Source organism: Acomys russatus, chromosome 13 (assembly GCF_903995435.1).
Source record: "Acomys russatus chromosome 13, mAcoRus1.1, whole genome shotgun sequence".
Lineage (NCBI taxonomy): Eukaryota > Metazoa > Chordata > Mammalia > Rodentia > Muridae > Acomys > Acomys russatus.
The window spans coordinates 53,925,335-53,941,614 of NC_067149.1; the positions used below are offsets into that span (position 1 = coordinate 53,925,335).

The 16,280-nt window shown below is 51.5% G+C and overlaps 1 protein-coding gene across 4 annotated transcripts in view; it reads right to left on the reverse strand.

Annotated features, from left to right (window-relative positions):
- Positions 1-10,456: 10,456 nt before the first annotated feature.
- Tspan9 (tetraspanin 9) overlaps positions 10,457-16,280 on the reverse strand; it is a 179,629-nt gene continuing 173,805 nt past the window's right edge. For all 4 annotated transcript variants that reach the window (XM_051155434.1, XM_051155435.1, XM_051155436.1 and 1 more), the window contains 6 exons: positions 14,407-14,598; positions 14,045-14,119; positions 13,698-13,799; positions 12,898-13,029; positions 12,357-12,440; positions 10,457-11,210 (listed from right to left, as the gene is read on the reverse strand). In XM_051155434.1, coding sequence (XP_051011391.1) covers positions 11,139-11,210; positions 12,357-12,440; positions 12,898-13,029; positions 13,698-13,799; positions 14,045-14,119; positions 14,407-14,598 — 657 coding nt within the window. In that variant the 3' untranslated portion in view covers positions 10,457-11,138. The remainder of the gene's footprint in view (positions 11,211-12,356; positions 12,441-12,897; positions 13,030-13,697; positions 13,800-14,044; positions 14,120-14,406; positions 14,599-16,280) is intronic.

The following is a 16,280-nucleotide window of genomic DNA, read 5'->3' on the forward strand; positions in this document are numbered from 1 at the left end:
GGTGTTGCAAGGAGACCCCGGGCCTGTTTACCAAATACATTGCGCCCCACTTAAGTTTCTGTGTTGGTCATGACATTCCCTAAAGTGCCTGAGGACCACAACTATCAAAAGCCGACAGAGGCCCCATTTGTCAGCTCACCATTTACTTGTCTGAAATGATCTCTTCTGCTCATGTCATTAATCCAATGTTTTGGACCTCTAACAAGGGCTGGGCTGAAACAAGCATGTTCTGCTTCCAGCTTCCTGTCTTCAGTCAGTGACTATGCTCACATTTCCTGCAAGGGGCACCTGCCACCTTCAGGAGCCAGCGCTGAATCCGGCTCCTCTCGTGGCAGTGCTTTAGAGGCTGAGACAGAATTACTGAAAGTGTGAAGCCAGGATGGGTTACTTAGTGAGTCCCAGGTACCCTGAGCTGGTGTAGCACTCTGTAAATCAGGATTGTGAGATGACTCTGCAGGTACATGCTCAGATCCCACCCATTGCATAGACCTAACAGCCTGAGTTAGATCCCCAGAACCCACTGTGAAAGGGAAGAACCTAGTCCCCAAGGCTGCCCTTGATTTCTTCACACACCACAGACCATGGGTATCCACTAACAGCTCTCTCTATCTCTGTCTCTGTCTCTATCTCTGTCTCTGTCTCTATCTCTGCCTCTATCTCTGTCTCTATCTCTGTCTGTCTCTATCTCTGCCTCTATCTCTGTCTCTGTCTCTATCTCTGCCTCTATCTCTGTCTCTATCTCTGCCTCTATCTCTGTCTCTGTCTCTATCTCTGCCTCTATCTCTGTCTCTGTCTCTATCTCTGTCTCTGTCTCTATCTCTGCCTCTATCTCTGTCTCTGTCTCTATCTCTGCCTCTATCTCTGTCTCTGTCTCTATCTCTGTCTCTATCTCTGCCTCTGTCTCTCTGTCTCTCTATCTCTGTTTCTATCTCTGTCTCTGTCTCTATCTCTGTCTCTGTCTCTATCTCTGTCTCTGTCTCTATCTCTGTCTCTGTCTCTATCTCTGTCTCTGTCTCTATCTCTGTCTCTGTCTCTATCTCTGCCTCTATCTCTGTCTCTATCTCTGCCTCTATCTCTGTCTCTGTCTCTATCTCTGCCTCTATCTCTGTCTCTGTCTCTATCTCTGCCTCTATCTGTGTCTTTGTCTCTCTGTCTCTCTATCTCTGTCTCTGTCTCTATCTCTGCCTCTATCTCTGTCTCTGTCTCTCTCTCTGTCTCTGTCTCTATCTCTGTCTCTCTCTCTGTCTCTATCTCTGCCTCTATCTCTGTCTCTGTCTCTGTCTCTATCTCTGCCTCTATCTCTGTCTCTGTCTCTCTCTGTCTCTATCTCTGTCTCTGTCTCTCTCTGTCTCTCTGTCTCTGTCTCTGTCTCTCTGTCTCTCTCTCTCTCTCTCTCTTACACACACACACACGCACACACACACACACACACACACTCACACACATGCACAGAGAGAGACAGAGAGACGGGAGGAGAAATATGAAACAGGCCAGGTGTAATGGTGCACACATTTAATCCCAGCACTCAGGGGACAGAGGCAAGTGGATCTCTCTGAGTTTGTGTCCAGCCTACCCTACATAGTGTGTTTCAGGCAAGCCAAGATCCACGATATATAATAAGACCCTGTCTCAAAAAAAAAAGTTTAAACAAAAAATTAGCCAGGCATAGTGGCACATACCTTTAATCCCAGTACTCAGGAGGCAGAGGCAGGCGGATGGATCTCTGTGAGTTCAAGGCCAGCCTGGTCCAGGACAGCTAAGGCTACACAGAGAAACCCTGTCTTGAAAAAACCAAAGAATAAAAAATAAAAAAAAATAAAAAAATAAAAAAAACTTTTATTAAAAACAGGATCTGGTGAGATGTCTCAGCAAGGAAACGCATGTGCCCCCACACCTGGTGGCCTGAGTTCAGTTCCTGGAACATATCATATGAATGGCAGTTGGTGAGAAATGGCTCCTAAAGGTTGTCCTCTGCCCTCCACATGCAAGCCACAGCATTCATGTTCCCTCCCACAAATGCAATGATTTAAAAGCAAAAGACTAAACACACCAAAGGAAGCCAGACTTAAATGCTTGCTCAGACAGCAGCTCACCGGGTGCACAGGCCGAAGATATGGTTTTGATTTTCCTGACAAAAATCATACTACCTCCTAAATTCACTATTCTTTCCAGAAGTTGCTGCTGTCTGGTGACGGTAAGCTTGGCCCATGGAACCCTAATATGTAGTGGCTCTTGGAGGGGTGGGACCCCAAAGGTCCCTAGGGGGACACACTGAGAATTCGAAGGAAGCCTGGCCACTAGCCATGAGAGCTGATTGTATTGGGACACCTGAGGAAATCCCTAAACAGGGATCCTCCTTGCAGGGGCACCCCAGGGCCTGGCCAATCACAGCAGAGCCCCCTGAGATTTAAGAGTTAGGGGGAATGGCCCTGGTCTGAGACATTTTCATTGTTCTCTATCCCATTGGAGTGAGCTCTCTGCTCACCCTCCAGCATTACTATGAGTGTGCACACAAGGGCACGGATGTACTTTGCACACTCCTCCCCACTGCATACAAGCAGCACTAACAGTGGCTCACTGCTGTCACTAATGGTGACTCACAACTGCTGTCTAAATGGCCCTGGCAGCTGACAAGGTGGGCAGGCAGCATAAGGCTGCCGCTGAAGCAATGGCAAGACCTCCCCAGGGGCTTCAGGCCGGCCTACCACATGTCATCGCTTCCCAACAGATGCCAGTACTTCATGGACTTTCATGGAAGCCTTAGGGTATCATGGCTGGGGACACTGCCTCTCCACAGTGGCTAACAGGCCGTAGTAGAGAAGATACACACAGGGGGCGATGCTCTTTTCCTGCCTAATTATAAACACACAGGAGCACTTGCTGCATTTTCCTGTTTCTCCCTCTCGTTGGAACCCTAATGACTTCAGCTGTGGGCCCAGGCAGAGCCTTTGCATCAGGCTCACAAAACACCATCGCTGCAGTAAGACTCTCACAGAGCCAATGCATTACTTTTCTCATCGCTATGACAAAATGCCTGATGGAAATAACAATAAGAAATAAGAGAAGGGGGCTGGAGAGATGGGTCAGTGGTTAAGAGCACTGCCCGCTCTTCCAAAGGTCCTGAGTTCAATTCCCAGCAACCACATGGTGGCTCACAACCATCTACAGTGAGATCTGGCGCCCTCTTCTGGTAGGCAGGCATACATGAAGGTGAAACACTGTATACTTAAATAAATAAATCTTTAAGAAATAAGAGGAGAGGTTTGTTTCAGCTCACAGGTTCTGAGGGATTTCAGTCCACCGCACCGGGGAGACACATGAGGCTGTGGCAATGGGAGCACGTGGCAGCAGCTTGTCCACACGGTGATTGAACCGGGAAGCAGAGACTGACACCGGGGATAGTATCTTCCAAGACTCGCCCACCCCTACTGACTTCCTTCCCTTAGCCAGGCTCCACCCCGTGAAGGCCTTTGAAACTGAGCCACAACTGGAAGAGCCAATGTTCAAGATGTGACCATGTGGAAGACATTTATGATTCAAGCCATAACAGCCAGCCAGAGCCAAGAGGTTTAGTATTCCCACGACCAGGAGTGATGAACAACCGGAACCGGTCTCTGGGTTGACTCTGTGGTGTTAGGCGATGAAACCCAAGGCAGGTGCTCGACCACTGAGCCACATCCCTGCTCCCCATCAGACGTTCAAAATCCCAAACTGCTTTAGAAAACCCTAAGCTGAAGACCAAATACCATACTCAGCATGCTTTCCCTGGGTGGCCAGGAGCTAACATGGCTGAACGGGGTGGGCCTTGTTGGGGGAAATACAATTCTATATATTAAGGATATATCTAAATTCCAGGAAAATTCGCTGTAGACAGTCAGAACAGGAATCGGACAAAAGACAAGGGGCTCTCTGATGTCATTAAGGTACACATGGGCTACTTCTCGCTTTAACCACATGGTGCTGAGCTTCACGGGGCATCAGCTCAGACTAAGTTCCAAAACTCTGTACCCAGAAAAAAACAAAACCAAAAAAAAAAAAATCTGGGCAACAAGTGCTAACCCCAAGATCCAGAAAGGAGCACTCTGCAGCATCCTCAACTAAGTGGTCTCTCTACTCTGTTACAGAGAGGGACCAGCCCATGTCTGGAGTCACCTCAGCTTTCTGTTGGCCTCTGGGAGCACAAAGGGGCATTTTTTTTAATGTGAGGGAAGAGCTGGCCTGCAAGGTATTGCTATTCTTTTTCCTGGCTTAAGGAGACAACAGGCTATCTCATGACTGTCAGACTCAGCAGAACCCACAGAGCCTCCCGATCTTGCTGAAAGCTTGAAGGGACGAGCACAATGTCAATATTTTCGTGTCCGAATGACATTTATTTAATCTGACTTCTGTGGATTATTGAGTGGCGGTGCTGAGCCAGCTGGAGCTGAGCTGAGGCTCGGGGGTGTCTTATCAACTGAGTCTCTCTCTCTCTCTCTCTCTCTCTCTCTCTCTCTCTCTCTCTCTCTCTCTCTCTCTCTCTCTCTTCCTAGAAACACCTGCCCCTCCACACCACCCTATCATGTCCCTGGCATTCAGGCTGGGTGATGCTTTTCTGTGGATCCTGCCTTTAGTTTGGGGACTTGGTATTTGCACTTGTCCAAGAACAAGATGGATGCCTTTATACTTTTCTATTCTTTTTCTTTTATGTGTGTGCGTGTTTTACCAGCATATGTCTTTTCACCATGTCCATGCCTGATGCCCACAGAAGCCAGACGAGGGAATCAGTTCCCTTGTAACTGGAATTACAGATGGTTGTGAGCTGCCATGTGGATGCTGGGAATTGAACCTGGGACCTCTCTGAACCATCTCTCCAGCCTCTTTAGTTTTAATAGGGTGCATTCAAGTTTAGGTCATATTTTGGTCATACCTCTATTGCCCTCTTTTGTACCCTCTTGCCTTCACCGATTCCTCCCTTTTCCTATGCTTTTATGTCTTTTAATAAAAACTAGATTCCATACATGAGAAAATGTGTGATATTTGTATGAACATGTCTTGTTTTGTGCAATGATGATCCAACCATTTTTCTGCCAGTGACATGGTTTTGTTCTTTTAATATTTTTAAAGATGTATTTATTCTTATGTGTATGAGTGCTTTTCCTGTATGAAAATATGTGTACCACATGTGTGCCTGGTGCCCACAGAAGAGAGTTTCAGGTCCTCTGGAACTAGAATTATAAATGGTTGTGAATTATGAATGGTTCCCACCATGTGAGTGCTGGGAACCAAACCCGAGTCTTCTGCAAGAATAGAAAATGCTTTTAACTACTGAGCTGTCTCCCCCCACCACTCCCATAATTTTGTTCTTTGTGTTGGGTGAAGCTTGGTGGAACATGAATTCTTTCATGACATCTTCATAGATCTGTACCATGGGCATTATTCTCAATTTGCAGATGGCAAAATCAAGACAGGTTCAGAGACTAGCTGAGGTGCTCATGGACAGCAAGCAGAGTGGGAAGTGAATCCAGTTCTTTCAATTCCCAAACTATGGCTCTGTTCCTCTCCATGGTATAGCTCTAATGGTGAGACTTAGGCATGTAGACGAGGAAGATGTTTGGGGTCGGAAGGATCCTGAATAGTTTGTGGGAGTGTTTTGCAAGTATAAATCTCAGTAAATACACACACACACACACACACACACACAAACACACGAGATCCAGCTATGTCACACGAGAACATCTGCCAACTCTTGCACTCAGGGCCAGACAATGCAATCTCTCATTGTTATGGTTCATCTTTAGTGTCAACTTGACTGGATTCAGAACCACCGTGAAAGCGCACCTCGGGACATGTCTGTGAGGATGTAACTGCAAAGACCCACCTGAATATGGATGGCGCCGTTCCATGGGTTGGGGTCCTGGTCCAAATTAAAAGAGAAAGCTGAGCACCAATAGTCATTCTCTGCTTCCTGACTTCAAACCCAGTGTGACCAGTGCACGTCCTACCCAGTGCACAGCCTACCCAGTGCGCAGCCTACTGCCATGCATTCCCTACCATGATGGGCTGCACCCTCAAACTGTGAGCCCTAAAGAATTCTCTCTCCCTTAAGGTGCTTCTGTCGGGTAACTAAAACATACATCCATCAGTGCAAAGAACGAGTTACTCACCTGCCTAAGTGGAATGTAATGCGGGGTGAGTGACAATGATCAATGGTCCCATCCCACCCCAAACACACACACACACACACACACACACACACACACACACACACACACACACACACGATCTAATTAGCCACTACAGCTCATCTCCCAGCTAAATCCCTTCAGCCAGACTGTCCCCTCTGGCCACTTTATACACTGCAGCCAGATAGCTCACTAAAAGCTAAGGCTACACACCTCTATTTGGGTTTAAACCCCCGTGTTCTATCACTCCTGTGTGGTAGTTTGGGCTTTTGACCTGTACAGAGGAGAGGGATTTGTCCCTTTCTACCCACTGTACTCAGACACTCCCTTGCACCCCAGGCTAAGTTAACTATTCCCTTACTAGCCTCAACAGTATCTCCTCTAGGAGGCCTCTTGCTAGGCAAGTTGGGATCATTGCCCGAACCCCGAGAATATAATTACAAGTATTGAAGGGCAACCATGTGGCCACATTAGATGGCTGGCTCTGTGACATCCACCCCTTAAGGCAGTAGGTATTGGGTGGGAGTTTGAATTCATATCTGTGAGTAACGTGACATCTTGTCTGTGCTGCCCTGGTCTGGCTCCCAAGGTCTGGTAGCACTGTCAGTGGGTGCCAGGTCTGTTTAGCTATTGCTCCTGAGCTGACCTTTCTTGCCTTCACTAAGCACAGATGGGAGGCTGTTCTTCCACATCCCAGGTTAATGGGGGATCACCTGAGGGATCCCCAGAGTGATCTAAGCCACTCCTTCCCATGATGTTCTTAACTTTAGACCTGTCATTAGAAGACTAAAGGAGGCCACCTGATTATTCTGGCTTGGCTTATTTGCCCAAAGTACTAACAAAGAGGTTATTATACCATAGTGAACCACCAGCAAATAGAGAGGACAATGACCTGGCAGAAACCAGCAAATGTGGCCACACCCTGGGGCCAGGCATGGGAACAAGTGGACAGATGAGAAGTGCCTTCCTTGCCAATTCCTATGACCCAGTTGACCGTCAACAGATGGGGGATTGCCTGACTTCTTGCTCTGAAACCTCTGGGGAGCCTCACAGAGAGACATTCTAGCTGGACCTTCAGACTCTATCCAAAACTCGAGATGGCATCCTAGAGGTTGAAAGCATGCCACTGCAGGCTGGTGTTTTTGGGACAAGCTGGTGTCAACCTGGCCATTTTCTTAAGGGAGGGAGACACTACTGTACATTGGAGGGCTTTGGAGCTTCCTCATGTCCATAAGCTTCTAGCCCCCCCCCCCCCCCCCGCGACCTGGCTCATTCCATCTCTGCCTCCTCACTGTAGATAGTGGCCCTCAGGGATCCAGGACAAAGAGGACACTAGGCCGCCCTCATCTGCATTTTCTCACTGTAACAGTCTAAGAAAGCTCCAAAGGCGCCGGAACCCAACTCTTCCGGCACGGAGGCACTGAGACCCGCAGGAGCCTCCACATGACTATCCACCCAGTCCATTTTTTCCCAGGCTTTCTTGGAGGCTGTCTGGAGTTACCTAGAAGGATGCTGCCTGGACCAAATGATGCCATGAGGTCCCTGTACTCCTGAAAAAGGAATCCTCAGAAGTAGGGGCATTAGGGCAAAGGTTGCAGCTATCCTGAGAGTCCTCCCCTACAGGAAGTAAGGACCTGTTTCTCACTCTTCCCTCATCTGACCACAGGACCAGGCAGCTGTGGGTGACCAGTCACTGAGGAGGAATGACAGCTTCTCATACAGAAGGCCTGGGTCACTGGAAACCCGATTAAGCCTGTGTCAGCCACTAGATAAAAAGTGTATGTGTTAGGATGCCTCAGGCCTCCATAGAGGGGACAGAGAGCTGTTTACCCTGGCCAATCTGAAACCTGGGCCACAGGGAAGAGATGGTCCTCTTAAAATGGAACGGTGTGGTCTCCCTCTGGGTCCTTCTATCCTGGGAATGGCTCCAGGGAGAAAACATACCACTGAATGACAGTCTGTTTGTGCTTTTGACACATTATCAGTTTTTATTTTAAAAACATGCTAAAAACATGGTGTTCGTTAAAGCAGGACCTGGGATGAAGAAAATGCAGACAAGGCATTGCAAGCAGAAAGTGCATTCGAAACCAATCAGCGTGCACTCCTGGCTCTCTGGCCACCCAGGGACAGCAAGGCAAGCAGAGGCCCGAAGGCCTCACGCCTCAGAGTGCTCACTCAGGGGAGACCAGGACTCCCCCATCATGGAGGAGGGACCGGAAATGAGAGAACAGGAACGTGAGAGGGGACGCCAGACCTAGGGGCTGTGGAGCAAAGAACAGACCCCAAGCACCTGGCACCAACTCCCTGTCCTGTGCCATGTCCCTGCTAGTTAGCACCTCCACCAGAGGGTGGGCAGGGGGCCAGAGAGGAGGGGACAATCAATTCCATCAACTTGAAGTGCCTGGAGGCTTTGGGCCAACACACGTGCAAGGGGGGCAGCTGAGGTGTCGGCCCCGGCTGCAGGAGAGACAGGATGATACCGTTCCAGCTCAGAGAGTGTAGAGGCACAAGGAGACTTGCACCCTGACACCTGTCAGTCATCCGAGAGCAATTTGCAGACCCTGCCCTCTGAGCCTCTCTGCCAGTCAGCTGGCTGTGGAGAAATGCTGCAGCTCCATCATCAGGCATTTCCGCAAGGTCCCCAGCAAACTGAGAGGACTTTCCAAATCGGATCTACAGATGGCTTGTGTGGGACCTGAAGGAAATGGCTCTACCATAGGCAAGGGAGGACACAGGTAAGGAAGGTCTCATGGCACGAGTGTCCTCAGGGAGCTCACAGCCAGGGGGGGGTTGGGCAAGAGCTGAGCCACTTCCCATAACCTCACTTGCTGTGGCCTTCTAGCACATAGGGGGGCCATTCCCCAAGATGAGCAGGGTTTCAGGACATACCCTCTGCAAATGACCCACACACAGATAAAGCAAGAAGGCAGTCAGGACTTAAGATCTGGCTCTGCTGGACAGACAGTTGAGGTGAAGCTGGGGGGTGGGGGCTTCAGCCAAGACTCCAGGGACCAGCACCACTCTGAAACACTCTAGACATGTGAGGTACCAGGGAGGCTGACTGCCCCCAGTGTACTGGGACTTCGCTGTTGATATTAACGGAAAGTTAAAAATTCCATAGATAGGCATAAACAAACCCACCCACCCCTACACCCCCACAAACTAATTATACAGCAGGCCCCGCATCTGCTTTCCAACTGTCTAATCAGTCTACCTGAACTCCATCTCCTGGGACTGGCAACTTCTGGGTCCAACGTGCTAAGCGCTCCCTGCTATCCTTTCTTCCCCCCAAAACTGGAATCCTGAAAATACGTTAGATTCCACACCCCTGGTCCTGCACTATCTATTATTCGAGGAGGCCAGAGGGGTTATGGCTGGGTGGTGTGACCAGGTTGGAGAAGACCTGGCCTGGTGGGACTTAGTGGTGAGTGTAAGTCAAACGGCATGAGAAAAGCAGCTACCACGTGAAACCCTGAGAATGAGGCGCTCTGGATCCCAGATGGCTGCTGGGCCAGGCCCACAAGCCCATCTCTGCTCTGTTCACTGAAGGACACGCTGGGTATCTGTGCTGGCAGGACTGTTGCTACAGCTGGAACTACGGCCTGCCTCCATCCATCTCCCACGCCCAGCACTGCGCACCCAGAATGAGGCCCTTCTCCCTAGTACTGCTGTGGCCATGTGAGCCTGCCTTCTCAGATTTTGTGTAATGCTGTCTCTTTGGGGTTACATGGGATATGACACCAGCCACCCAGCGTGGACAGCAATGGATCCTAAGGAAGGAGGGCCCCGAGATCTGTATGGCCCTTTCCCCTCCCCTCAGCAGGGCAGCCAACAACTGAGTGAGTCTGGTGGGGCTGGCTAACTCTGCCTCGTCTCCTGGTAGTCCTGAAACTCTTGTTTCAGCCTGGGCAGCTGAACATGTCTGCTTCCACTGGCCAGGACAGGGCAAGCAGCAGGGTCTGAACCAGAGGAATCCGCAGCAGGAATGTGTGAGAGTGACAATTTGGGGTACAGGGTGCGTATAGGTCAGGAGGAAAGCCCACAGAGGACTGAGAGGAAGGAAATGGCACAGAATGTTCTCACTGTCCCTCTCCCCTCAGCAAAGCAGCTCACTGCCTCCCTGTCCTAAGCACGTCCCGTTGATGTGGCCTCCCCAGCTCAGGCACATCCTAGCCCTCCTGAGTAGGGCGTGCACCATGTTCTGTATGACATCTGCCTCTTTGGCTCCATCCATGGTCGCCAGGCCTGGCAGAGTCCCCTATCTACCATGGCTGCACCCTCTCCCTCAGGGTGAATTCTGGAGGAAGGCCCAGCACTTCTCTTCCTACCGCCTCCCTAGTGTTGCACAGTGGTGTGTCCTCACTGAAAGCAGATGGAGGTCCTTTCTCCCTACCCGTCCCCACCCACAGGAAAAGGAAACTCAAACCATTATGGAAATCAACACAGTAAAAAGTTATAAATCAGAAAGCTAATCCTAAACTTATCTGAGAGATAATATTCCTGAATAATCATAATCAGAGTAAAATAAAAAAGTTACACTATAGTATAAAAACCCGGGCAGGGTGCTCCAGGGGGCCTGGCCTGGTGGTGCCACACTGCACCATGGCCGGCTCTCTGGCTGAGTAGCCATGGACGGCAGTGGCCTTGCTGGGGCAGACTCTCCGCCCCACACAGGGACAAGTGTCAATGTGGAAAAGGGTAGAGACAGAAACCCATTACTGAAGGAACTTCCTCCTTGACATCCTGCCCACCCTGGCGTCTTTGGCAAATATGCAGGTGCAGTAATCCAGGTGCCCACGTCCCGAGGTCTCTGCATGAAGCCTCCTCCAAGAGGTCCAAGGCCAAGGATGTGGGCAGGGAAGGGCAGTCCGGCAAGTGGTGCAGGGTGGCCATCAGAGGGCAGGCAGGAGACACAAGACTCAGGTCCTCTTCCCTGGTACACAGTGTCCGGGTGGAGCCAGGCGCTGCCAAATGCGCTCAGGCATCATACTTTTTACCCGTCCGGTGGATATGCTGGAACAGAGTCATGGAAAAGGCCATTCCCAGGATCTGAAAGACAAGGAGAGGACTTTAAAGGGATGCTCTTGTGTCCTGGGGTCAGATCTCAGGTTTCACAAGCTTGGGACTTCCCTAGAGAACCTAATGTAAAAGTGGACATAACCCAGTGTGCTGGGAAATGAGCCAGGAGACTGCGCAAGCATGGTCTAGGAGTCACCCCGGAGACCTGGGACCACACACAGGTGGGTGCACTTCGCTCCCTTTGAGCCACGCAGGCAGAAGACCACAGCTCCCCAGGCTATGCACGGGGGCCTGGGGAGAAGGTGGACTGCATGCAGGGTCTGACCCTCCATGGAGGTAAGAGCAGCTGAGGTGAGAGAGCGAGGAAGAAGGCAGGGGGTAGGTGGCAGGAGTCATTAAAACCCATGCCAACACTTTCTGTTTGGTTCCAAAATACATGAAGTGATGTCTTTGGACATAAGTGCCTCGAACAACATTGAATATCACTTATGCTCCTCAACTAAAACTCTGAAAGCAGGTGGAGACAGGGAGGTGCAGGAAAAAGCAACCTGCAGCTTCACCCAGGTGTCATATGGCCCATTTGTAAAGCTGGTGACCCAGGAACAATGCACACCCTTGGCTTTCGTGGAGAGCATGTCTGGTGACACTGGCTTCAGCATCTGGTCTGAGGCCCCACTTGTTACGAGCACCACCTTGCTCACTGCCTGTGATTTCACTCAGGGCTCTGCAGCATGGCAGTGTGTGACTCCACTCGGCTCTGCAGCATGGCAGTGTGTGACTCCACTCAGGGCTCTGTAGTATGGCAGTGTGTGTGACTCCACTCAGGGCTCTGCAGCATGGCAGTGTGTGACTCCACTCAGGGCTCTGCAGCATGGCAGTGTGTGACTCCACTCAGGGCTCTGTAGTATGGCAGTGTGTGTGACTCCACTCAGGGCTCTGCAGCATGGCAGTGTGTGACTCCACTCAGGGCTCTGCAGCATGGCAGTGTGTGACTCCACTCAGGGCTCTGTAGTATGGCAGTGTGTGTGACTCCACTCAGGGCTCTGCAGCATGGCAGTGGCTTCGCTGCTGGGCCTGGACATTGTGTTCCTCATACACACACTAGACCATGACCATATATGTCTCTGCTCGGGCTCTTATCCCACCCAGAGGTTGGGGTTCCTAGGGTCCCCTCACCTGCATGATGAGGATGCACATCCCCACTGTGCCTAGCACGTGCTTATTGTCATCAAACCACAGCTTCACCTTCTCATAGCAGCCCTGGGGAGTGAAGCACAGGTTACGGTTAGCACAATGCTGAGTCCCAGTGGCCTGGCCCTCCCTTCATTTTTCCCAACCCTCCCCCCCCCCCTTAGCCCCTGGTAACAGCATCCAATCACCCAGTTCCACCCGCAAAGCCCAGCTGTACAGCCTCAACCCAATCCAATCCTTTGCCTTCTGATTCCCAAGTGTGGGTCCAGCACATATATGTTCGTGTACACACACACACACACACACACACACACACACACAGAGAGAGAGAGAGAGAGAGAGAGAGAGAGAGAGAGAGAGAGAGCGTGAGCGCACGCACATGCACTACTGGCTTCCCTCCAGTGTATCCTTCTCCCCACCCCACAGTGACACAGTGAACTAATTAATTCCTGTCACTCCTCCTGCCAGGCAAAGCCAGCAGGCCCTCAGTGAGCGCAGGCAGGCAGGCACAGGCATCCAGCCTCACCGTTCTCCACAAGGGGGTGGTGGTGTTGCGCCCACAACCCTGGGAGTTCTCCATGCAGCAGCGGTCTGGAACTGTGTTCTCCCCCAGCACTGGATACCAGTCTGTGTAGTCAGTGACTCCACAACACCGCATCTGTGGGCAGTGAGGCCAGAAGTGTCACTGCTGGCTCATCCTCCCAGGCTCTCTTCTCTTTCAGGCCAACCCCGCCAAGGCAGCCACCCAGGAGCAGGGAATGAGAAAAAGAGCTTCTTCTTGGCCTCTCTGAGCTGTAGCAGGGCCTCAGAGATAGTAAGTGACCCCTCTCTCCTAGGCCAGCTGGGAGAGAGGGCTGGTACCAGATGTGGGGGATGGGGGGGGCATCACCAGATGTGGGGCAGGAGAGCCCAGCCCACTATTTGCTCACCAGCTCCTTGGGCTCCTGCTTTTGTGGTAACAACCTTCCCAAGCTGATTGTCTACTGGCCCGCCCTCCACTCCCTCCCAGGGTCTAATGTGGGGCACACAGCGGGGGCATAGAGACTTGTATTCTTGCCAACATCAGAGACTATCACCTGAGCCAAACATGATCTGGTGACCCCTGTCATTCACCAGGAAGCTTAAACCACTCACCACAGCTCCTCCGGCCCATCCACACCTGTGTCCAGGTCATGCTGTCTCCTGTGCTCACCTCTACACCCCTCCCCAGTAGTATCCCATGCTACTGGCTGGCCCTTTCAAGTTTAGGCAAATGCCCCAGTGGGAGTGGTTACCCTAAAACAGCACAGATGCCTCATGGCCTGTCCCACCCCACCCAAGCCGCACCTCGGCCTGGATGATATTCCAGGCGTTCTTGAGCCCCACGTTGTTCTCGGTGTTGTACAGCAGCAGCCCTTCCTTCAGGTCCCGCTTGGCATTCTCGTTCACCTGGCAAACCAGGGGCAACGCCACAGGTTGGCTGAGCGCAGGCCACCCCGCTCTCCTCCCTAGCCCATGCCAGGCCAGCTGGAAATGCTGGAGTAGCTACTTGATGAAGGGTGATGCCCTCAGGCCTCCTGCAGACCCCTCTGTAGTAGGCTCAGCCAGCCACTGTTTCCCCGCCCCCCTCCCCGGCCGGGGGCAGTGCTGGGGGCTGTGGGACCATCCACACTGCTCCCGTCTGCAAGGTTTACCTTGTCCATGTAGACAAAGAAGAGGATGAGCAGAATCAACTCGGCCAGGAGGATGGTCAACAGCACGATGAAGAACTAAAAGACAAGTCCAAACATGGCTGCGGGATAGCGGCAAGGAGCAGGGGTGGGTGCTAAGTGAGAATAGGGGGAGGGGGAAGGGGAGGATAGGCAAGGGATGGGCAGGGTTCCCAAGTCTGGGAGGTGTCACCTAGTCCTAAGCAAAGCCTGACAGGCCACATGTCAAAGAGAGAGATGGGGACCGAACACTACAGAAGCAATTTCTACGGACTTAGGTTCGGAAGCCGCCCCCGCCCCCCCTCCCTCCCACTGAAAGCAATGAAGGGGGATGGGGCCTAACTTACACTGAGGAGCAAGCACTTGTTTTCCTTGATGGCCCCCAGGCAGCCCAGGAAGCCCGTCACCATGACGATGGTGCCTATGGCGATGACAAGGTTGGCTGCAGACAGCGAGGGGAAGCTGGGGGAGAAGGTGGCAAAGTTGCCTTGGGACACAGAGAGCCAGATGCCCACTCCAAGCAGCCCGCAGCCACAGAGCTAGAGAGAGAGAGAGAGGGGAGAAAAAAAAGTTACAACAGCATTGCTCTTGCATTCAGCTCCCAGAAACCCCAAAAGACCCACATGTCCCCCAGCCCTGACTCTGCGATACAAAAACATTATCAAAAGCCAAGGAGCCGTCACAGACCCAAAGCCTTTGGCTCACCACTTGCCATTGCATGCCTCAGTCTCCCGTCCCACAAACGGGATGAGGCAGCTTCGTAAATCTCACACGGTCTCTCTGAAGATCAAGTTAAACAAGACAAAAGGGAAATAAGAAAAGTACACAAATATACAACTCAGGTTACTCTACTGGGAAGAGAAGACCCTCAAGCTCAGGATGGAGGCTTGGGGTGGGGTATGGCCGGACAAGAAGGAAGTGCTGGTCTATGGGAGAGAGTCCCAGAGCCAAGACTTCGGTTCCCACTTGCCTGAACAGAGAGGCCACATACCCACTGTTCTCTGAAGTCTGAAAAGCAAGTACGTGGGTGAAGGGGCAGGAGAAAGGTAGTCAGAGGCTGGGTAAAGGCGGGACATAGAAGTCCATGCTATTTTCCTGTGTTGGTGAATCTTCGTTATCATCTCGGTGGGCACCACCATGGAAACACACCTCTGGGCATGTCTATTCGGGTATTTCCCCCATCCCTACCCCGAAAGCCTTAACTGGGTTGGGAAGACCCATCTTGAGTGTGGGCAGCGTTGTCCCTGATGGGTTGTCCCCTCAAACTGCAAGCCACCAAAAAACTCCTCAGGTGGCATTTGCCAGGTATTTTATCAAAGTAAAAAACAACACACCTCGCTATGCACTGAACTAAGCGGACCGTGAGCACGAAGGACCTGTAAGAAAAGTGACTCTCTTCACCTGAGCTGCCCTAGTGATGACTAAACCAGCAGTCCCGCCTGGGAGAGCACCCCTCACAGCTGCAAACCTCCACGGCCTGCTGACACTCTCTGCTCCCTCAGGGCTCCAGGGACATGTGCTGAGTCTGAGGAGCCAATCCATCAGTCAGCCAATATATATTGAGTACCTACAGCACACAGTGCTCTGTGCCAGAAAAGCTACAGCCATGTGTAGAGACCTGCCTTTCAGGGGCCTCCATTCTGGCTGAATGGGAGCGATAAAAATGCAGCACCTACCAGTATACAGTGGTGCCAAATAATGGCTACAAGAGTTTAGAAGAAGCAATCGCTGTCCTGGTCAGAGATGCCAGTTGGGGAGAGCAGTCACCAAAGGATAGGTGGACATGAGGGAGGCAGGTGGAAGACAGAAATTTTCCATGCATAGTGAAAGGGTAAACGGTAAGGACTTGAGGGTCACAGGAGTGGACATCTCAGCTCTGCCTACCCTGGCTTTGTGACCTTACAAAATCCAGGGGTGCAGGCGCCTTTCTACGGACTAATGTGATGGCTACTCTTGGTTGCCAATTTTACCACATCAAGAGCTAACTAAAACTCAAGAGGCTGGGTTCACATGGGAAGGGTTTTTCCTGGTTGGATTATCTGAAGTGGGAGGGCTCACCCTAAATCTGGATCTTTTGAGGTAGGAAGATCCACCTGAAACCAAGGCCACACCTTCTGGTGGCAGCCTATCTACCTATATGAAAGACGCGGGAGAAGGAAGCTCTCACTCTCTGCCAGCTTGCCCTCACTGCGGCTGGCCAGTCCGTCAGAGCCTGTTTCTT